The sequence below is a fragment of the Vigna unguiculata genome, chromosome 7, assembly GCF_004118075.2.
Source record: "Vigna unguiculata cultivar IT97K-499-35 chromosome 7, ASM411807v1, whole genome shotgun sequence".
Classification (NCBI taxonomy): domain Eukaryota; kingdom Viridiplantae; phylum Streptophyta; class Magnoliopsida; order Fabales; family Fabaceae; genus Vigna; species Vigna unguiculata.
The window spans coordinates 29,489,403-29,512,967 of NC_040285.1; the positions used below are offsets into that span (position 1 = coordinate 29,489,403).

A 23,565-nucleotide genomic window follows, 5' to 3' on the forward strand; every position below is an offset into this window, starting at 1 on the left:
ATAATTTTTTAACTATTAAATCTTAACAATTTTCTCTTACATCATTTTTTATGTGGTTTTTCATTATTTTTTTTTTCATTCTCAATATTCAAAAACCACTTAAAAAATGATATTTCATGTCATGAAAGAAAGTTGTCAAAATTTAATAGTCAAAATATCATTATTTTAAAAAAATAGAATGAATGAATTTCAGAGCTTTAAGCAATATCTTGAAAAATTAACACATGACGATACAGTGAGTTCTAAAATTTAATTGGAAACCTGGTTTGTGCAAAAACAGAAGAAGAAATATTGACCAACAATTCTTTATACTCTTGAGATAAATTTTCTTAAATAAATGCATACATTTTCTAAAGGAAGTTTCCGTCTTCATCCGACGCAATTCTACAGTGCAATTCGCAGATAAAATCATAGAATTATCCCGTACAGTAATGGCACATTAAGCTAAAAATAAAGGCACTAGGTAATTAGTTAAAGTAGAGTTTATTCTTTTGCTCCACAAACAGAAACTTGTACAAACACAGGTAATGAAGGCTATAGTAATATTTGGTTGTTTCTTGATCTGAAGAGATATCAGATTCATTTTAGTTAATACTATATAGTTGTTAATGGAGGAAAAAGAAAAAAGAGCAGAGAAATTATGGTGGAGTAGAGTAGAGTAGAGTAGAGTAGAGTAGAGTAGAGTAGAGTGGTATAGTACTATTCTCCCTTCTTTTTCTTCTTGTGCTCCTCTGACTGACCAAGAAGATCCTCCAACACCTTATCATCCAAACAAGGAATCTCGAAAACAGGCCTATGATATGCGCCAGAAGAAGAAGCGCTTCCACCACCGTGAGAAGAGGAGGAAGAGGGTGGTGCTAAATGAGGTGGATAAGGTGGTGAACCCCTTATTTGAGAATAGTACTCACTAGGAAAATTCAGAATAGCAAGATGACCCCTCAAGTTAAACGCTGCGCGATCATAAGCTCTAGCAGCTTCTTCAGCGGTGTCAAATGTCCCCAACCACAGCCTCGACCCTTGCTTCGACGGATCCCTTATCTCCGCCGCGTACTTCCCCCACGGCCGCCGCCGCACGCCACGGTACCGCACTTCTTCCTTGCCCTGCTTCCCCTTCTGGTTCTCCTCCATGTTCTTCTTCTTCGACTTAATTGTCGTGAACTTTTCTATTTTGACCTAGCTAGGTACTTACTTGTTAGCGTTACTGGGTGGTGAGTTTGTACGGTGTGAGGTTTGTGAATGCCTTAGATGCTTATATAAATAGTGTGTGCGTTGTGAACATGTGTCAAATCTGAGGAAAATAATGATTTGTTCTTTATCTCAATCTAGGAACGTACATTGACCAAGATTTGTTTCGAAGAAGGTTCTGTATTTTAAATAGAAGTGTATAAATTCGATTCTTCGACTATGTCGATGTTTTCGCACGACCATGGTAGATGTGGAGATGGTGCAAATCTTCCTCATCAATTTGCAACTAGGCAAGGTCTTATTTCATAACGAGAATCATAGATTTTCTGCCACTGTGCATGCATAGTTGGATCCATTAGGAACACTGGATTTATGTTTTTATTCACAACACTTTTTTGTTAAGGTGTATCTGATTGGGGTGGAGACAACATTATGCTTCCACAGATTGATGAGACTCCACAAACTATACTAACTATACTAAAAATAGTGTATGTACTATTGAATAGTGGCTTCTATTATTTAAACCCAAAGGGAAAAAATTGAATTAATACTATATCTTCAACTTGTCCCCAACTTGCATATTCAAATTCATGGTGTTATCTTTGTTAGTCGCTAGGCAATGCTACAGGTTCTTTTTTTTTGCGTCGGCAAAAATATATATACGTATACTATAAAGTACATGGGTTACATACAAGATTTTATCGAAATGCATAATATTTATATAAAATACTTTAAAGTTTATACTTAAGAAAAAACTTACAAAAAAATACTTCTGCATAACAAATCTACCATAGTATATAACCATGTGTCAAACTTTTGCCTATTTTGGTATATTTTTTGACGAAGTTACTAGGATAAGTTGTTTTATTATGTTTAAATTTATAATATGGGGAATCAATACGTGAGGATAATTTTATTCTGTTAACTTATCTTATTTTATTCTTTTTTATAATCGTAATATACCAGGATATAGGTTAGGGAGAGAATTAGGTTATTATTTTTCTTCTCGCCCTCACCCTTATATCACATAATTATTCTTCTCATTTTTATCATATTTATTATTATTTGTTATATATAATTATAACTATTATCATTTAAAGAGGTAATTTTGACTAAACCAGTTGTTATTTTCTCACCACAATTATCTTGTCGTTACTTAACTTGAGCTCAACTTGTTATACCCTGGTATCATTATAATGATTGTCCGAAGTACAATTTTCATTTTAATTATTTTCAATACTTCTCTTACAGCAACTGTTATATATTATATAATAAGTAATGAACGAACAAGCTTTTTTAATAGAAAATCATGACAGACGAGAATGTCTTTAAGTGAAATAAAGTAAAGTTATCTAAGAGAATAGACTTAAATGACCATATAATTAGTAATATTTGTTGTTTCTCTTTTGCTAATTATTGATATTATTATACATGTATTTTACTAAGAACTCTGAGCGACACAATCAAAGTCATAATATATATTTTATTGACCACTTCATCATGTTTAACTTGGTATTTTTTTTAATCCGACAAGGTACCGCTACCCAGCTCAGCAAAGAATTATGAACATATTCTGTTATAGCAATTGAATATTTTATCTCAAGCAGATCCAAATTCAACTTTTGTCTTTGTAAATAATTGTCGGAACTGGGTGACGTTATCAGACACCGAAAGAAGCAAAATTTGCTTGTTAACTTAGCTGAAAATTAGATGGAATAATTATGGATTTATATGGTAAGGAAATTATTTCCTTAATTAATTAGGGAAATAACACTTCTCAATGTACATGGATAAATTAAAACAGACTTACTTAAACTTAATTAATAATAATTTTTGTGTTCTGATTATTCCGTTTTCAAAGAAAATGTTGTGACTATTTCAAACATAATTTTATCCAATTTATTTAAAAATGTTCTACCATATCTTTAATATAAAAATGCATATACTTTATGTAAAAAGAAGAAGTGAATACTCCATTTTTATTGAAGTAGAAGGTAAAGGAAAGAGAGAAAGAAAGGAAACAAAACAATAATATCATAAGTGATATTGTGTGAAATGATTGTAAGAAAATAAACAAAAATAAGTGGAGATATTCTTTAAGTATATAAATAATTTTCTTCCATTAACGTTATTATTATAATGATTAATAAATATATATTAACTTGACCTAGCAATTAAAAAAATAGAAAAAATAAACTCATTTTTGTGGTCAATATTGATTTGTCTGTGTACTCGTCAAAAGTTGAACTCAAATAAATTGAGAATAAGAAGAAAAACGGTTACCCAATTCAAACTTTGAAAGGTTACCCAATCAACCTGGTGACATTTTATGAAAGCGTAAGCACTTTTACACCTAACGAAATAATTCCTTCACACGCTATTTTGCTTTATGTGATGTAGGCATATATGCGTATACTATTTTACTCGAAAGAGTTTTAATTTGAACTTTCAACTATATATATATATATATATATATATATATATATATATATATATATATATATATATATATATGTAATTAGGTGCTGATAAACTATATATATAATTAGGTTTTAATTCTGATATATTATGCCTGAAAAACAAAGAGACTTAATTAATTATTTATGTCCAATAATATATCATTTATCAATTCAAAACAAGCGTAACTAATGTAATTAAACTCTCTAGGTGTGTGCAGACATAAAATTAGATGATCATGTAAAGTTCTTTCAATTAACACACCAAACTGGGCTTAAAACAACATTATATCAAAGCCAGGTACATTATTTCAATGAAATATTATAATAGTATATATATCATAATGGTAATATAGAAAAAAAATAATGATAATAAATATAATTATTTTATATTTTTTGAAATACTCTGTTTATATAGATTATTTAGGTCAAATTACATCATTTCAAAAATCAACGTAAATATAAGTAACAAAAAATAATTATTTTACATTGGTTTATTATCATGTGCGCCAATGTGATGCAACAAATGAAAAAACATAAAAGAAAAGAAGAAGAAAATTTATGTCACTTGATCAAGCAGTAAAAATAGAAAGTACATTCTACTTTTGTTTTCTAATTAATTAATTAACGTACAATAGTTTTTTTTAATTACTCGTTTCCACACTAATTCAAAACTTTTTTTTCAGCAATAATAAAAATAATAATAAGAGACAAATAGGATTACCCAACCCATAAAAAATTAAAATTTCAAAACTTATAATATAATATAACGTTCAGCTAGACAATTTAAAGAGTAAAATATTTGTAAAAATTCAACTGTCTATTTCAACTTAAAATATATGATAAACAAAATGGCCACTTTGGATAAATTTTCATAAAATTAAAGAAATGAAATATAGTCGGTTTAAATTGTTTCATTTTTTATATTGACCTTAAAAAATAATTTTTTCATTTAAATATAATATTTCAATATAAAAATTATTTTAATATTAAATAATATATAATACTTAAAAAACATTAATGAAAGAATGAACACAAAGAAATGAGTCTAAGTGTTGACGATGGAGGAATGTTAATGAGATGCACAAATGCATAGGAAGAAGTGGTAGAGAACCATAATTTTAAGATGAAGAAAGATGTAAGGTTTATGTCTTGTGGTATGAAAGTAAATAAAGGAAAAAATGGTGATTTTGAGATGAGTGAAGTGAGATGATTTGGAGAAGGGGGAGCTAGGGTTTTTAATATTATTCAATTGAGGGGTAGAATGGAGATTAAAGATTTATGGGAGTGCAGGAAGAAATAAATGGAATGCAGGAAGTAGCAGCCTTGTCTCCAACTCTGGCGATTACAGAGGCCCATTGGTTACATGAAATGTGATTTTTAGGCCCAACTTCTTTCAACACAAATTATTTCCCTGGTCAACTTTATAATACTTTCGTTATGGGCCAAAGTTGTTATCAATTTGTATATACAGAAATTTCATAAATAACTGTAATTAAAAACTTTACAAAAATAAAACATTATTATGAATGTTAAGTAGATTATTCTACACGTTGCGAACCTTGTTTTTTATGACAAAGAAGGCACGTTATGAACTAATGTTTTATTATGATTACGGAATCTTAGTTTTAAATTTAATTTATTTAATACTGTGACTTATATGTTATTTTATTTATCTGTGTTGTATCTTTATGCATATGCATACATACAAGTATTAAAGTAGGAGGATACTGTAATTATAATTATTGATCATTGACTCTTGATGCTTCATTACTTCTCACTTTTAAGTAAAATCGCAATCCTATTAATTTGTCTTTAAATTATTAAGATTATAATTTAAAACATTAAGAAAAATTATAAATTTGTTTTCTAGCTTTATAAACCACATTTTTATTATATTTGATAGTGGTATTAATATCATTATTATTACAATCACGTTGTCATCATCAATATTATTTTTCATGTTATTATTCTGATTAATACGATTATTACTAATATCATTTTCACTAAACTGTTATTAGAGTTCTATCTACCCATTTATTGTTATTTATTTGTTGTATTTATTTTTTAATCTATTTGTATTACCACCTTAATAATAAGATTTATTTGGTGAAAAAGTAAGACAGATATAATTTGTAAGAAATAAAGTAAATGAAAATAAAAAAATTAAAGTAAATAAAAATAAAAATATTGTTATAAAAAGATTGAAAGTAGATTAAAACTATTATGAAGTGAATTTTAAACCTAACAAAATATTACAAATTTGTTTGTATAAGGTAAAGTTTGCATTCATTTATATATTATGAATTTACTTTATATCTAGTTGATGTAGAACTTCTGAACATCCCATCATGTCAATACATCTCAGGCGTGGACCTAAACATTAATAGATGATCCAATAGCGGGTGGAACAATTGACCCAACAAATAATAAACTTCATTTCACAAAGATATGCTCTAACACATAACTATGTATGTTAAGAAGTGAGTTTTAAGCCTAACTTAACATTTTAAATATTATAAATCGATTTGTAAGATAAGGTTTGCATCTATTTAGATACTAAAAATTGTCTTTATCTCTAGTCAATATGAAATCTCCAATGGACCCCTCACACTAAGACATATACATTTCGAGCGAGCATGAAACTGGATATTAATTAGCAGTCCAATAATGAGTGAAACAATACATGAAACTTCATTATGATAAACTCTAATACATGACTCTGATACCATATTAAGAAATGAACTTTAAGTCTAACTCAACTTTACAAAACTAACTTCTAACTTGTAAGATAAGGTTTGCAGTCAAAGTTGATCTTATATCTAGTTGAAGTGAGACTTTTAACCAAAACACCGATAAATCTCACTCCTTGTAAAGTATATATCATCTAACTTTTCTTTTACAACTTAAAAAAATCATTCTTACTCATTTATATGTTTATCCATACGTTTTAATTTTTTATTAATTAAAGAATGGCTAGAGTACGAGTCTCACTTTTAATTTCATAATTTATCCATTTATTTATTTTGTTAATTATTGTACTAAAATATCACATGTACTATCTCCCATTTTAAGCACTTAAAAGTTATTTTTAGTTTATATTTTGGATAATTTAAAAAATAGAAGAAAAGAAAAGTTAAAAAGAATTGATAAAGAAAAATAAATAAAAAGAAGAAAAAGTCCTATGAACCTTTCATAGTAACTGTGTCATCTTTCACTTATTGTTAGCCCAGATTGCAATAGTTGATATAGTTGTTACTGTTACGAGACTTAATGAATTAGCATATTTTATTTTTTCGTGACTGAGTAAAATCCAGAGTGATGTCAAAAGGAAAAAAGAAAAATGCATGCAGAATTTCATTCCTAGAAATATGATAAAAAAATGCTTTTTTTTTCTAAGATTATATTAATCACACACGTCTTAAATTTGAATGCATGATTATACATTGTACCCCCACAAACCAAATACAAAAAATGGTTGAATATACTTTTGGTTTTTAATTTTTAGTGAAAATTGAAAATAGTCTCTTTTGGAAATCTAAAATCAATTTAGTCTCTTATCTTTAAAAATGTGTGGATTTAGTCTTTTAAATCTAATTTTTTTAAGTTTATTTGACATTTTAAATGTCTTTCTCAGCTAACATTGAAGCGAATATGTGTCAAATGGTGTAAACAAACTAAAATACTATAATGAAATGTGTTTGAAACGTCAAATAAACTTAATAAAATTTGATTAAAATGACTAAAATCTCGTATTTAGATAATTAAGAAACTAAACTGATTCAAAATTTTTAAAAAGTACTAATTTCTATTTTCACTGAAAGTTGAAGAAAAATACATATTTAAAAAAAAATCAAAAATAAGATGCATTGTTAATTTGAAGAATGCTAGCCTCACAATTTGAGAAGATCTGGAAGAGTCGAGAACATAGAGAGGGAACCATTTATGTGTGGCACATGTTACTAACAATGTCGTATTTGACCAAACACATTAATAAATATGTCAAACATGGACGCTGGCAATAGAGACTGATATCGATGTATTTGCGTTAAAGTTACCTTAACAGTTTTCAACATTTCATATAATTAATACATAAACCAATATCAATATGCATTCAAAGTTAGTTAATATACAACACCCAACGACATGTTTTCAGCATTAAAAGTAGTTTTCGCAAAAAAAAAAAATGTTCAAATTGAGGCTGTTGTTAAATGTTCAATTTCTATTTTCTACATTTTTCACTTAAGTGAAAATATGATAAATGAAATATTTATTTTTGTTCAAGTTTTTCCTTTTATTTAAAGGAAAACATGTTACTCATACAACCACTTCGTTGTATGAATTGTAATATATAATTAAATTCAATTTAATATATGTAGCAAGTGCTTTATATAAATGTTTAATAATTCTATGAAAATATATAAAATTGATATATGTTATCTAAAACTAAATGGTTTGAATACTTTTGATGTTATGTATTATAGTATTAAACATGACCGTATTATTGAAAGCAAATAAAAGTGCTTCACTCATGGTCTAAATCCTGTAAATTTATTAGAATAAATCTTTAATATGCAATTATTCATATAATAAATTTACTCTAGCTTACAAAACTAAACAACTAAATATGACATAAGAGAAATAATTTTTGTCCACAAATAAAAATGTTATGTTATGTTTAGACATCTATGTCAAAAATATTATAAGTAAAGAATTTGGGGGTTTTAATTAAATTATTTAGAGAGTGTGGATGTCCTTAAAGTTAAAGGGTATGAAAGACTATTTTAATGTTATAAAATTTTTTATGCAATTTTATTTTCTGGTTGTTACAACGATCGTGATTTTTTTTTTCGGTGTTGGAGTATGAGTTATTTTGGTGTAGGCAATAAAAATAAAAGGAAAATGTGTTTATTTTAATCATGATTCAGATTATTGGGTTGATAAAATAATATGTTTTCACATAATTTAGGATAAGCATTAAAGTGAGTGACAATAACTATATAATGGACTATAATGGACTCAAGGTCTGTGACATTAGACACTTCAATCAAAACACTTTAAGTTTGTATTTAACTTTTTTTCTATTCTTATAGTAGAGTATTGTGATGTTTTGGTTAAATTTTTGCTTTGGAAAGTGTACGTGTATTTGTGGTTAAAGGACATGAAAGAATAATCTATGTGTTGTAAAATTTTCACATAGTATTATTTTCTGGTTATCATTGGACAATGATCATGATTTTTGTGAATTTTTTTTTCAATTGTGAAGCTTCCACATCATATTTTAGTGTCTATTATTCTTATCTTATTCTTTATTAATAATCTATGTGTTGTAAAATTTTCACATAGTATTATTTTCTGGTTATTATTGGACAATGATCATGATTTTTGTGAATTTTTTTTTTCAATTGTGAAGCTTCCACGTCATATTTTAGTGTCTATTGTTCTTATCTTATTCTTTATTAGTAGGATAATTCTTGAAAATTGAAAAGAGTGATATTTTTTACCACATTTTTTCCATCATTCTCTATAGAGCAAAAGTAATGATTTCAAAATTTAGAAAAATAAAGTAAAATGTTGAAAAGGATAACTATATAGAATAAACATATATTTAAACATTTCTTTATTACTTATCTCCATATGTTTTGAGCTATTTAATTCGATCAATTAGTCCACATTGTTTGTTGCAATATCTAATAATATTTCATCTATTTTCATTTATACGTGGTTGTATCATATACATCAAAAAATATAATTAATATTTCCTACTAATTTTATTATATTTTTGGTAATATCAATTAATTTCTTTCTTTTTATCCATCAAAAGCCATTGTTAACGTTGGAATTCGAAGTATTTACTAAAATTATAAAACGATAATGAAAATACTCAGTTTACGTGTGTGTCTGAACTGTGATTTGAGGTCCCGTGCCTTGTTGCAACACGTGAAGTTGATGATATTGTTATTGATTCTTCTCTTTTCCTTTGTTCTTTTCGGACTAAAACCAAACCAATCAATATATGTCTTCATAAATTTATCCAAATTGCTTATGCTATACGAAATCTAGGATAGTACCGCAAAGGCCAAAATATAATGTTCTACTTTCCATAGATATGTCCGAATTTGTTATTCTTCTTATAAAACCTGTTGCTATCTAATGTCTATATACTTTTAACTAACTGTCCTAATCAAGAATATAATATAAAAACTTAGAATATACACATTCATTAATAATATATAGATACTGTAAAACAAGCAATTTCCAAAATAATGCATAAGAACATTAAATTGCTAGAAAGGAAGGAAAAAAAAAACATTTCCTTAGCTCCTTCCAATTTTATTATTGCTACATATAGTATTACTTATTGCTATGGTTGGAAATTCAAATATGAAATTGAAATCCCAAATTAAGTGAAAATAAGAAAGTTGGGTACCATCTCATTTATGTGTTGGGTCTCATTTATGATCATTTCTCTAAAATCCATCACTTATTACACTATTAAGAAAAATATCAATTTTTTAAATATCACTATCGTTTCCAAAATAATAACTAAAATAGGAATTCAATTAGTTTATAACAATTCACCTTTCCAAATCAAATATACATTATTAGATGTATCTAACTTATACAATCCAAAGGCAAAAGGCAAGGGGAAGAATTTGAACTAGGTTGTAACTCAAATGATGAATTAAAAAACCAATATAATTAGCATGTGAACCCAAAAAGAAAGGGAAGCAACTTAAGTGGATGGAAGATAATGTGGTCAATAATCTTAAGCACAATAGTAAATCCGAAAGGAAATAAGCTAGATTTTGCAATGATCCTATTAGATATTCTAAGATCTTATCTTTTGTATTTTCCATTTGGGTGTGCAAGTTAGTTATTTTGCTAAATAAACTATACATGTCTTAGTTTTTGACTAAGAAAGGAAATGAAAAAAATTCCTCCATCCTTTCTCTAATTCCTCTTTGTTTCTTCCCTCTTAACCTTCCTTTATTTGGTGCTTTTCACTAAGAGAATGACAGATTCGTCATCCGCTAACGATGTTGCTACCATGGAAGCTCTTATTTCTATTATTAAAGTCCTATCCACTAAACTTGATGCTTTAGAAAGCAAAAATGTTGAGCCAAAACTCCAAATCAATAAACCATTACACTTATCCACCACCATCACACTGGACTTACCTAGATTCAATGATGAGGATCCCTTGGGTTGATATTCAAAGTAAATTAATTTTTTTATTATCATCGTGCCATAGATGAAAAACGATTACAAATTGCCTCGTTCTACATGGAGGGAGAAGCCCTAAGTTAGTAGCAATGGATGCACACCAATGGCCAACAATATATGGAAAAATTAATTAGAGAGATGTTGGATTCAAGTATGGTTCAACACAACAATAGTGTTTTCTCTAGATTGATTGTTTGATGTATATTATGGTCTGCACATGGTCGAACATTGTTCATATTGTTGGTGTTGTTATTTTTTTTATTTTTTTTATTTTTTTTGCTAATCATGAAAAAGAGCATTGACAAGTTATAAAATGGACACCTAGGTATCTCATACGTACTTCTAGGGTTTATTTATGCTTTTGAAGTGGTAAGCCTTTATTGAATGGTTACACAAATGCAAACATGACTGGTGATGTGGATTCCAGAAAATCTACTTCAAGTTATATGATGACTTTTGGAAGGAAATGTCACGGCAATCTAGACTACAAAAATGTTATTTTATCTTCTACAAAGGAAAAATTTATTATTGTAACAAAAATTGTTAAGGGGCTCTTGTGGATGTAGAAATTTCTACAAGAATTGGGTTTATTCACAAGAAAAATATGTTTTATATTGTGATAGTCACCTCAGTAAGAACATGACTTGCTATTCAAGCTCAAAACATATTGAACTTTGATATTATTGGATACGGGATGCATCATAGATGAAACAATATCATCAGAGAAACTCCATATTGATGAGTATAGGTAAGATATGATGACAAAGATCTTTCCTAGAGAAAAACTTGCTATTTGTAAGAAGAAAACCAGTTTAGTTGACTCTAGGCTCAATTATTTGGTGAGAGGGAGATTAGTCAAATGGGTCACCAATTTATTAGACCCACACTAGCTTTATTAATAAAAAAAAAGTATTTTTCTTTATGGGATATCTGCCCATTATGCAATTTAAAATAATACAATCTTTTACATGAAATTTTAGGAGGGAGACAGGAAAACAAAAGCTTTGAGTGCTACTAGTGAGAACAAAGAAGCCACCAAGAGAATGAAAATGAAGAAAAAGAAGAAAAGAACAATTAGTATATCTTGTGTAAATTTATGCAAAGAAACTAGTTTGGAGAAAAGTTTTATATACATGTCCTATATTATATTAAGTTCCCTCTATTGTTTAGTTAAGTACCCATTAGAAATTTCTTGTGTTATTATCACCTTGTTGTTGAAGAAAATATTTTTTTGGTAATCCTTATTAGTGAAAGTTTTTATGCATTTTTCCTTCATATTGAAATTTTTTCAAGTTAAAATGTTTTTGTGTAAGGTATTTTCTCTCTTTCGTGGTTTGTGCTTTCCATTATTTTGCATTTTAGCTATATAGAAAATAATTAATCTAGTTTTACTTCCTCTTATTACTTTTGTTATCTTTCCAACTTATATATATATATATATATATATATATATATATATATATATATATATATATATATATATATATATATATATATATATATATATCGAGGATTTCTCTTCAAACATACCTTATGACTATTGTTTTTTATTGATCCTCTAATCATAATTATTATTAGTTTAAAAAGGATCAAAATAAAAATTGAAATTTAACTTAAATTTATAATTTTATACTCTAGTTGTTTTTCTCAATCCAAATAAAGGAATTAAAATTTGAAATCAATTTTAGTTTTGAAGGAAATTACAATTCTAGTTCGAGGTGGAAACTTATAATATTATAATTGATTCCAAAATGTATCAGTTCAGGATGCATTCACCCACTTTATGTGTGAACTCTACTAATTAGGTCAAAAAAGCTTTCCCAAATTGACTGCATAACTCATAACTAAGACGATAATTGTATTTTTTTTTTTAAATCTCGTTTCAATTTTTAAAATTTCTTATCTTAATGTTTCTCCAATAGAATTGAAAACAAGTGCCGAATATCGAGGTATATGTAATGATATTATGTAAACCGCAAGGAAAATTCTTACAATTAACAGTAAAAGGATTTGGTTGTTTTCTATGTTACATGATAATGAGATTTGATTGTAATCTGATTCCTACCGTAAATTACTTTAACAAACAAACAGACAAGACAATATCGATTCCCAGGTTGACTGACTAGTAAACACTTTTCTTACCTGAATTGGAACTTTTAATAAATATAATATTATTAAATATTGTTTTATTGGATTATAGTTTTTAAAAATATCGATTCCCATGATAGAGGATATATATAAAATTTGTTATATTAATATTAAATTATCTAATCATATATATAAAAATTAACATGATACGTTTTTTTTTTAATATTAAATATAAATTATTTAATCACATTTTTATTGGTGTTTAATTTTAATAGAAATCGACGTCAACAATCTTGATGATATGAAGTTACACGATTTAATGAAATCTTATGTAAAATTACTAAAGTCAAATCTTTAATATACATGAAATAGAAATCCTTGATTTTTATTTTTGAGTCATTGACTTTAGAAGTTGTGAGGAGCTAAACAAACCATAGTCCAAAATTATTGTATTTATAACAGAATTCAAATGAGTGATAAAATGAGTCCTATATTTCTAATGAGTCTCTTTTTTTTGGTGGTTGAATATGCAATTCACCGACTTTGATTGCTCTTTTATAAGGTGTGAGAAAAAGATTTTATAAATGGTGGCGTTTGTCTAGTCATTTTTGCAATTGGTTATGCATCTTATACATATGGGAAATTGTAAAAGAGAAGAAAAAAAATGCAAAATTCTGTTTTTGTTGTTCTGTTCACATTAACGAGGTTGTTTTCAACATTAGTCAACCTTTAGTGGAAAGTAACTGAAAATGTTGAGTTTAAATCATGGTGCTACGTTAAAACTAAATTTAAAAACGTGTTTGTTCTCATATTGACTTAAATGATTCAAAGTAGTACTGTCAGATTTACTGGAGTATTCTGTGTATGCATTATAGTCTAGATACGAGTTATACATATCTAAGTATTCTAGCATATATTTAGTACGGGCGATAACTTAACCGTTTGTTCTGGTAACTTATAGTTTAGATTACTTGGTGTGTGACTCTTTGTCATTATGAATAAAATTTATTATTTCTGTCTGAAAAACATATTGTATATATATGAGTACACTATTTATTTACAGTAGATATCGTAGCATACGTAAGAAACAAGGGTTAAATTATTTTTTGTGCTTATAGATGTGTGTAATTAAGCATCATTGAGGAACTTGATGGGGGAATGGATATACTATATCTCCATATGATACCTCTTACTAAACATTAGACATAGCATTGTCTCCAAAAACATTATCGTAGGAATGCTAAGTTGATGACAGAGAAAATGATACTATGGTTGGAAGCATTATCGTTAACATGAACGCACACAGAAATTATGAAATGACATGGTTTGATACAGTAGTATATATATATGGTGGGTGTTTGTTTTCAGGGGCCCCTTTTCTTTTTGTCCTCAAAGTCTAGAAGCTCCTCCAACAATTTGTCGTCTAAGTACTCGAACTCAAACACCTGTGTTCCTTGGTCACTTCTTGCTCTGGGTTCCGCATTTGCATGCCTAGAAGAAGAGGATGAGGAGGATGAAGCGACGGAGGAATGGGTGGCGGCATTAGTGGCACCACCAGCAGTCATAGGGTACTCCTCAGGGAAGTTCAGGATTGCAAATGGACCTCTCATGGCATAAGCAGATCTATCATAGGCTCTGGCTGCTTCCTCCGCCGTGTTGAAAGTTCCGAGCCACACCCTCTGGCCTTGCCGGGTGGAGTCTCGAATCTCCGCCGCGAACTTCCCCCAGGGCCGCCGCCGAACCCCCCGGTAACGGACATCTCCGCCGTCGTCCTTGGTTTTTCCCCTTGATCCTTCCTCATCCATGGTTTGGTTTTGTTTTTGTGGTTTTGCATGCATGGTAATGGAGGAGGAGATTTGGGGTTTTATATAGGGTTGAAAAAATGAACACGTAGTGCAAAGACTTTATTTGATTAGGCCACATGAGAATTGTTGGCACGTGACGATAAGAAGTTTCTGCTATTGAAACCAATGACCGATGTTGAAAAGTTTTGTGTCCATTGTATTTGGATGGTCAAGGTGGTGGCTTTGCAAAGTTTTGAAATTCTTTTTTCATTCTAGTAGCATTATCTCTCTTTTAAATGCCTTTTACCCATCGTTGTTCGGGAATTCATTTTACAAGGAAACAAATACCACTTTGTGGCTCACAAAAATATTGAAACCAAAATTGCAATTATTTAAAGTAAAGGTAACCCCACCTTCATCAATTTTATGCAACTTGATTGAGAAGGTCTTTAGTACGTACTTGTGTTCTTCAGTGCTGCCATTTTCTGAAGTCAGATTGCTTATTTATGCTTACTTAGGTAATCAATATTCTAATCATCTCAGAGCATATCATTATAATTTCGGACACAGTATCCACCACATTTTTTTTTTGCACAACAAGGAACTACTACTACAATAACATGATCTTTTTTTTCTTCTAGAAAGGACCTGGTTCTAGAAAAATGGTGCAGGATTATAAATTTATTAATATTAAAATTTCTTAATGCAAATGAATGTTGAAGAGCACTACAAGGGTGGGGAATCTTGAGGCTGGGTTGTCTTCTTGAAGTAATTGTAGGGATTGAATGAGATTCTCTATAAATGGTGCAAGAATCAGAATATGATTTACAAGTTATTGATTGAAATGAAAGAAGAGCAACAATTGAACCATATATAAACAAATTAGACTCATCAGTATTACAATAACATTTTATTTTTAAATTATTTGATTCAGGGTACTGAGTGTGAGTGAGATTAGTAGCCGTTGCACCAAATTTAAACTATTAATATGAGAAGGACCTTAAAACAACTTAAGAATTACCTGGGCCATAATCAGGAGTATGTCCAAATCCAAATAACAGAATAAAAGAGAATTAACCCTGGATTTAAAATAGTTTTTTAACCTTAATTTCCTATTTACAAGAAAAAGACAAAATCATGTACGTTGGAAAGTAGTGTCTAAAGTTGGTGAATATCTTGATTAATATGATTCGGAGCAAAATTACGATTCGCAGAGGAGTTCAGTGAATATGAACAAGCCTTTTTAGGGTCTTTTAAGCATAAAAAGGAGCTAAACAAGTTCAATATATATATGACGGTCACTTTTGAAAAAATAAGAATATTTTGTTGTCGATAAATGACACCAATTTAAAAAATGTAAATATGAATATTTATCGGGTGGACTCACAGAGACTAGAATCTCATTCTTACTACAAGGCTTATAATACTAGGGATAGGCCCAATAAAGTTATATAGTGTTGGCCACCTTTGAAGGCATGATCTACAAAATTGGGCTCAACACCATTCCTTTTGCTTTCATACAATGGTGAAATTATATGAGATATCAGGGTAGCATTTGCCTTCATTTTTTTTTATTTTAAAATTTATTTCAAACTTAATAAAGTTTTTTTAATGACTTTTATGTTTTAAAATTTCTTTCTATTTGAAGTATTGGAGTGGTGTGTTATTGGACAAAATAATTTGGAATAAAAGAGAAAATGTAAAGTAGAAGCAAATGTGAAGTAAACCTTTTCTTTTTCAAATTTTCTTCATTAGAAATGTATGTTTTTTTTTTCAAAATTTTCTTTCACTAAAAATATATGTATTCTTGAGCGAGTTTGATAAACAGCAATATCTATAAAAAGTACGAAGATTACCATAAATGGTTTCGTTACGAGGGTAATGATGGAAGTCAAAGATGCAGTACTCGGGGTATCTTGAACAAACCTCCATTACTAGCATTTATGGAACTGAGAACACAATTGAGTGTGCATTTAGAGCAAAAGTGAATAGTGGGTGAAGGCCAAGAAATCATTGGAGTTGGGGAAGGTGATGGAAACTGAAATATCTATCGGTCTTGGTGAGCAATGTCATATCGAGGTAACCAGAGTCACAGTAACAAGATTAAAAATAATTAATATATATTAAATCTTATAAAAATATATAAATAAGTATAATATTAAATAAAATCTGACTTGATAATTATTAATGTAACTTTATTTTTTTTAAAAAACAAAAATATTTATAAATATTATACATATATATTTAATATTTTATTTAATATTTATAAATAAAAATTAAAAATTAATTAAATAGTAAAATAACTATATTTTAATATTGTTAAAAATTAAAAATAAAAAAGTTTAAATTAACAGAAAAACTAACAAATAAATAGTGTTAAACATCTAAAACTTTAAAAAAATAACATAAATATCGTTAAACATCTAAAAATGTTACAAAGAAAACAATTAAAATGTTAATTTAAGACTTAATTAATTTTTTTTTTTTGTAAAAACCTTAAAAATTCTAAAATCCTTATTTTTTAACAATAAGTTATTATTTACAAATTTAAAAAAATATTTTTGTCTTTATAAAATTTATTATGTACATTTACTATTTTAATTACTATTTTAATTACTGTATTTGATTATTTCAGATTTTTATATAAAAATAATAATATTAAAACACATGTATTATTCCTTAATCAATATCACACTCATTAGCATTCTCCATTTCGATCTATGTAATATAATAGATCATAAATCATACCAGTGGCATTCGTAGAACTCATTTTAAGGAAAACTTTAACGGTCATTCATTGTTTGTTCTTCTTTTTTTTCTTTTTCTTTTTCCAAAATTTTATAACTTCAATTTATATAATTAATTGCATCATTTAAATCACAAAAAACATAGTGAAAATGAAAATTTATAACTGATTCTTGAAAAGTATATTTTATAGATGTTTAACTGAAAAGTTACAAATAATTTAATATTATTGGAATATGTATACGTATATTTATATATAAATAGGAATTTTCTTTGTTGTGTTCCTTTTTTTTTAATGCTCCAGTTACTATTTTATTTAAATTTAACTGGTTTTTTAAATTTTATCATCTTATTTTCTAAATTTAACTATTTTTCTACAAATGAGAATAATTGAATAGATGAGAAATGGTGTTACCATTATACCCCTACAATAAATAAATAAATAAATATATATATATATATATATATATATATATATATATATATATATATATATATATATATATATATATATATATATATATATATATATATATATATATATATATATATATATATATATATATATATATATATATATATATAGTATTGTGTGGACGGAGAGAATGTGATTTTGTAACTGAGAATGTGAGTGTGATTTTTCAAAGTGAAAAAAACCCTATAATATTTTACTATATTATTATTAATTATTATATATATATATATATATATATATATATATTATTTATTATGTATAATAAATTATGATAATAAATAATATATGTATATATATAATAATTAATATAATATATATTTATATATATAATAATTAAAATATTGTTAAAAATATAATGATTAATATATTAATATATAATAATTATAATATATAAAATATTATTATTTTTCAACATCCAATGAACCAAGTAATCTTACTTGAAAGTATGCTTAAAATATCAACAATCAAATAAAACATTTGTTAAAATATAATTAATGTAAAATATTTTTAAAAAATTGTAATATAATATACTTAAAAAATAAATTAAAAATTATATTATAATTCCTTCCAATTCCCAATATACAACATAATAAATTATGAACAATCAAATAGAACATTAGTTAAAATATAATTAATGTAAAATATTTTAAAAATAATGTAATATATTACACTAAAAAATAAATTAAAATTTATATAATAATTCCTTCCTGTTCCCAATATATAACATAATAAATTAAGAATAGTACTATAAGTTGTGATGTAAAAAAAAAAAGGACAAGTTGGTTGAATCCTTAAGTAATGATAGATGTTTGATTTTTTTTTATTATGAAAACACCATCAATAACTTAAAACAAATATTATTTTCACAGTTCTCAATCATAAGAATACCTTTCTTTAACTTCAGAAATATTGGACAATGACTTTGACCAAGTCAATAACCTGAGATGGGACATGAGGTAGTAATTGAGTCCGATTGATAATTGAGCCAAGATCTAGATTTTGTACTCTTAAATCAATATTGATTTAGAAGTTTTTAGTTTGTGAATCGATTGGAATAGACTTTAGAAGAAGAAATATATTTTATTTTTGGGATAAAGTATTAAATTTTAAAGTAAAAGTTAAAATAAATTTTAGATATATATCAGCTCATTTTGGAATTTGACCAGATCATACATGTTCGAAGACCATAAATGATTTAAATTAGGGAGGAAGTGATAAGTTAATTAACTAATTGGTAAACTTTTGTCTATACTCACTTGAGAATGTCTCATGATCGTCTAATTAATTAATCAAATGCAAACCTTTATATTTTGTTCTTTGTTTTACTCTGGTTTAATTTTCATCTTTTCATGATATGCTTTCATTTCATCATTAATATAAATTAAATTTTCTATTAAAAAATCATAATTGATTATCATTTATTCTTTATTTCTTTGACGTGAAAACAAAAAAGTTAACTTTAAAGTTAGATAGAATTAATTAACTTAATTTATTTTACTAAATATAATTATATGTATAATTAAACCGATCTCCATTATAACTTTTTCTACTTTACAGTGAAAGATTAATTTTAAAAAATTTCCAAAAGAAAATACAAGTGTGAGTAAAGTAATTTATGTTGACTAATAAATAAAAATAAGCAATTATATGCAGAGCGAGTTAAATAAAGAAATTAAACTAAGACATGCATGCAATATTTTGTTTTTTCTTATGTGGATTTAAAAAGGTACACAGTGCAGAGATCTTAATAGAGAAGGGAACTATGGACTGTCAGAAGAACACGTGAAGACACGTGCACATTGTGTGAACTCACTAATGTCTTTAACCCAGAAAATAACAAATAACTATTTTTCTTCATTTTGTTTAAGACAACAAATAATGTGAAACGCTAGAACTTTGCATCCTACAATGGAGATTTCACCAGTAAGAAACTAAGATGGTTGTTGATTTGACATGTTCCATGCAATCATGTGATAGAAATTTCACCTTCATAAAATCTAACAGATATTTAGAAAAAAAAATCGCTATTTTTTCGAGTGATTTTCCATTTTTTTTTCAGACACTTTTGTTTGTTTATTTAAGCATCCATCCGTCCACATAGTATATTGAGTTAAAATTATTTAAAATCTTAAATGTAAAATTTATGGATTGATTTTGACGACAAGGCAATAGTAAAAATGTTTTGGGTGGTTATTAAGAAAAATGCAAATAATTTAGTAATAGATATGTAGCAATTGATGCATTCTCAAATCAGTACAAATATTCTCTAAATATTCATTTAACATTAATCTTTTCATAAATCTTTGTGGCACTGAACTGAATTCTCAAACAACTTAAAAGTAACATTTAGATATATATCATAGGACAGGGTATGAATCGCTTAATTGTGTCTTTCAAATCTATTGATAAATTATTGTACATGAATCAATGAAAACACAACTTGGTCGCTCAGTTTTTATGAACACACATTAAAACGTTTATATACAATAAATATTCATTTAAGTCCACATTCCAACTAAATATGTATTTAGAAAGAAAAAAATCTTGGATTAATAATATAATGATTTTATTTTCAAAAAAATTCACCTTATGTCATTTAACTTTATATTCTAATCAAATAAAATAATAAATTCTTTCTTTTGTAACATATATCTTATACATGTCATATATCTTATATTTTTCATATTTTGACTATTTTTAAAACTTTTAAACAATCATAACATTTCATATTATATAATTTCAAATATTATAATATGATTCTTAAAATTTCATAAATCTATATCTCAATTAAATTCACATCAAACTCTTAATATTAAAATACCAAATTAAATGAATGTTGAGTATATATGCAGCCCACTATTGTAAATAACTGATGGATAAGGAAATCTGTTGAAAATAAAAAGTATTTATTGATGCCAAGGCACACTTCTTATTCACCTATTCTAGTGTATGTATTTATATTATTTTTAGTTGTGTTGAGGAAGTTGGTTGAGAAAAATACAATGCTATTTAAATATCTTTTTCATATTGATGTTTTTTTTGGTACAATCGGTGTTGACGTTTGATGTTTACTTGAACACGTCTTTATTATTTAGTTTTTTTTTTTGGTGTGTAAAGTTATATTTGGGAACTACAATTTATAATTTAACACGTTTTCAGCAAACATTAAATATTTTAAAATGACTAACCACTGATGTTCCCACTCAAAAAGAAAAAAAAAAAACCTGACCACCGATACATTTCATATAATTTAGACCTTAATTTATATTTTATAGACTTTATCGTGTTATATTTTTTGAAGATATTTGTGTAACTTTTATTTTGATATAAAAGTTTTTACAAGACAAACATTGTAATGAATGTTTAATTTAATTATTAATAAAAGTACATTTCTAAAATAAAAAAAAAGTATTTTTATGATTCAAAATTTTAAATTTGATGATATGTTCTATTCTTGTAAGGCCATATGGATACCATAAATGAGGGATATCCAGTTCTTCCCGACATGCAATGTTGCAAAAACGATTATCTCAAAACTAGTGTATTTTTTTTGTCCATTTTCTAACTTGGACGATATAAACACATGCATTTCTGCAAGTATATGGTGTGTAGAATAAAGAAGAGAAGAAATTTTGTTTGGCACCAGAAATGAACACCACCCAAAAAGAGAAGTGACATTAAGCACAACCCAGTAGTTGGGTGAAGTGACGGAAAAGAGACAATTATTGTGAAAATTTAAGGATTTATTTAGAGAAAAACGTTGCGTGTGTGAGCTCTTTTCCCAAGTAAACTGTCTAATAACAGCTGTTGCTTCCATGCCATATCCATGTGCCTCTTTCCCCTCACGCTAATCTTACTATTTCTATTATTTTCCCTCACCACTCACTCAGCATGGTGGTCCAATATTTCACTGCAACCATGGAAACCATTAACTAGCTGCACCTATATGCTCAACAACAGGGACACATGTGCTCCCATCATATTAAATCACCAAAACTATTTCATCGCAATAATATAACCTCAGTCAACAACCTTCGAGACCAAGCTTGACTTTCAGTTACAATTTTAAATGTGAAAACGAAATACACAAACAAAGAAATGTTACATTACATTCAACTTCAACCTAGAAATTGACAACAGTATCTGAAGTCACCAATACACACTGGCTCTAGCTAATATATTACTACTCAGTATCGGATGAGAAGAACTCTCCCCAATATGAACGCAGAGGGAGATTTTGAAACCACTATGGGTTAATTTAATTAGAATTTGTGGAAAAGTGGTGGGGGAAGTTTCTTCTTGCAGACGCCACAAGGCGTAAAACCTTTGACTAATGTGTGAAACACTTTTTGAAAATGGGAAAGCAAAAGGGTAACCGTGTCTGTTTTTTTCTCTCATTTGTGAATATGTGTCGGTTCTGAAACCTTTTATATATCCAACACAACAACACTGCACATATATTTGACTTTGTCACAAGCCACTGCATCAGGAACTGAGGACCCACAAAAAAATTTCCCTAACGTTAGACCACTGCCACACTTCCTCTGCCCAAAGCTTTTCAAACAAGATAGGCGGATGGTCAACATCTTCCCTCAACGGTCAGCCCTTTGATTAAGGACTTATATGGTGGGCTGCATGTGGGGTGCCTGTCTCACACCTTTTCTTTATCATTTAATTACTTGCAAAATAAATTAACCCTTTTTCTTCATTAACCTTATTTAAAAACAACAAAATTAACTTTTATTTCCTCTCTCATTTAGTAAGCAAATTTTCTTTCTTTTTTACCTTGCTCGGTTAAACTCCACCGATGTGGGTGTGCTAATAATGATCTTTTGGTCTTTTTGGATTCATAACGTGTGAATGATTGATCGAATGTAAAGAACAATTATCGCTAACGTTCTGATAAAATATTTCTGCTCCAAGGTTTCCTTTCTCCTGTAGGGACATACACTTTTTTCAAAAAAATGGGCCAGGAAATTCTGAAGTTAATTTTCAGTCCCAACACATTAATTACCATGAAACGGTGCAACATACGATATGTGGATATTTAAGTATGCAGTGCACCCATTCGTACTGATACCATGATATATATCAGTATTTTTATGTGTTAGAGTATATAGAATTATATTCTGCAATTCTGTTTTGACTCAGATTCTGTATTTGTTATACGGTTATAACCACTGTGACAGCTCAGCTCTAGAGAATATATTCCTTTCTGTTAGATGTTCCCTATATATAAAGGCCAACATTCTGGTCTATCAATATGAAGAAGATCTTTCATAAATTCTCTGCTGGTTTTCTTTTCTCTGTTTTTCTTTCTATGTTACAGTAGATTTAATTGTAATATGGTATCCAGAGCGTGAAGCCTAATTTATGGGCACCGGTCCTGAGCTCACGACTCCTCTTTCTCCAATGGCATCTTCGTCGACGACTCCGATCATCTTCTCGTATGTCATATCTGAGAAGCTATCCGACACTAACTTTTTAGTCTGGAAACAACAAGTCGAGCCTGTGATTAAAGCCCATCGTCTTCATCGTTATCTCGTCAATCCGTCCATTCCCTTGCAATTTCTCTCTCTTGCTGATCATGAATTAGGGATTGAAA

At 27.8% G+C, this 23,565-nt stretch overlaps 2 protein-coding genes across 2 annotated transcripts; both read right to left on the minus strand.

Annotated features, from left to right (window-relative positions):
• Positions 1-467: 467 nt before the first annotated feature.
• LOC114192719 (ethylene-responsive transcription factor ERF098-like) lies at positions 468-1,354 on the minus strand. Its single transcript, XM_028082512.1, has one exon. It carries the CDS (start codon positions 1,126-1,128, stop codon positions 700-702), a length of 429 nt encoding a protein of 142 aa, XP_027938313.1. The 5' UTR covers positions 1,129-1,354; the 3' UTR covers positions 468-699.
• Positions 1,355-14,030: 12,676 nt separating this feature from the next.
• LOC114192661 (ethylene-responsive transcription factor ERF096-like) lies at positions 14,031-14,781 on the minus strand. Its single transcript, XM_028082436.1, has one exon. The coding sequence runs from the start codon at positions 14,759-14,761 to the stop codon at positions 14,321-14,323; it is 441 nt and encodes a 146-aa protein (XP_027938237.1). The 5' UTR covers positions 14,762-14,781; the 3' UTR covers positions 14,031-14,320.
• Positions 14,782-23,565: the final 8,784 nt, after the last annotated feature.

Coding starts and splice junctions, on each gene's coding strand:
- LOC114192719 (XM_028082512.1), bottom strand. CDS start 1,128: ATGGAGGAGAACCAGAAGGGGAAGCAGGGCAAGGAAGAAGTGCGGTAC.
- LOC114192661 (XM_028082436.1), bottom strand. CDS start 14,761: ATGGATGAGGAAGGATCAAGGGGAAAAACCAAGGACGACGGCGGAGAT.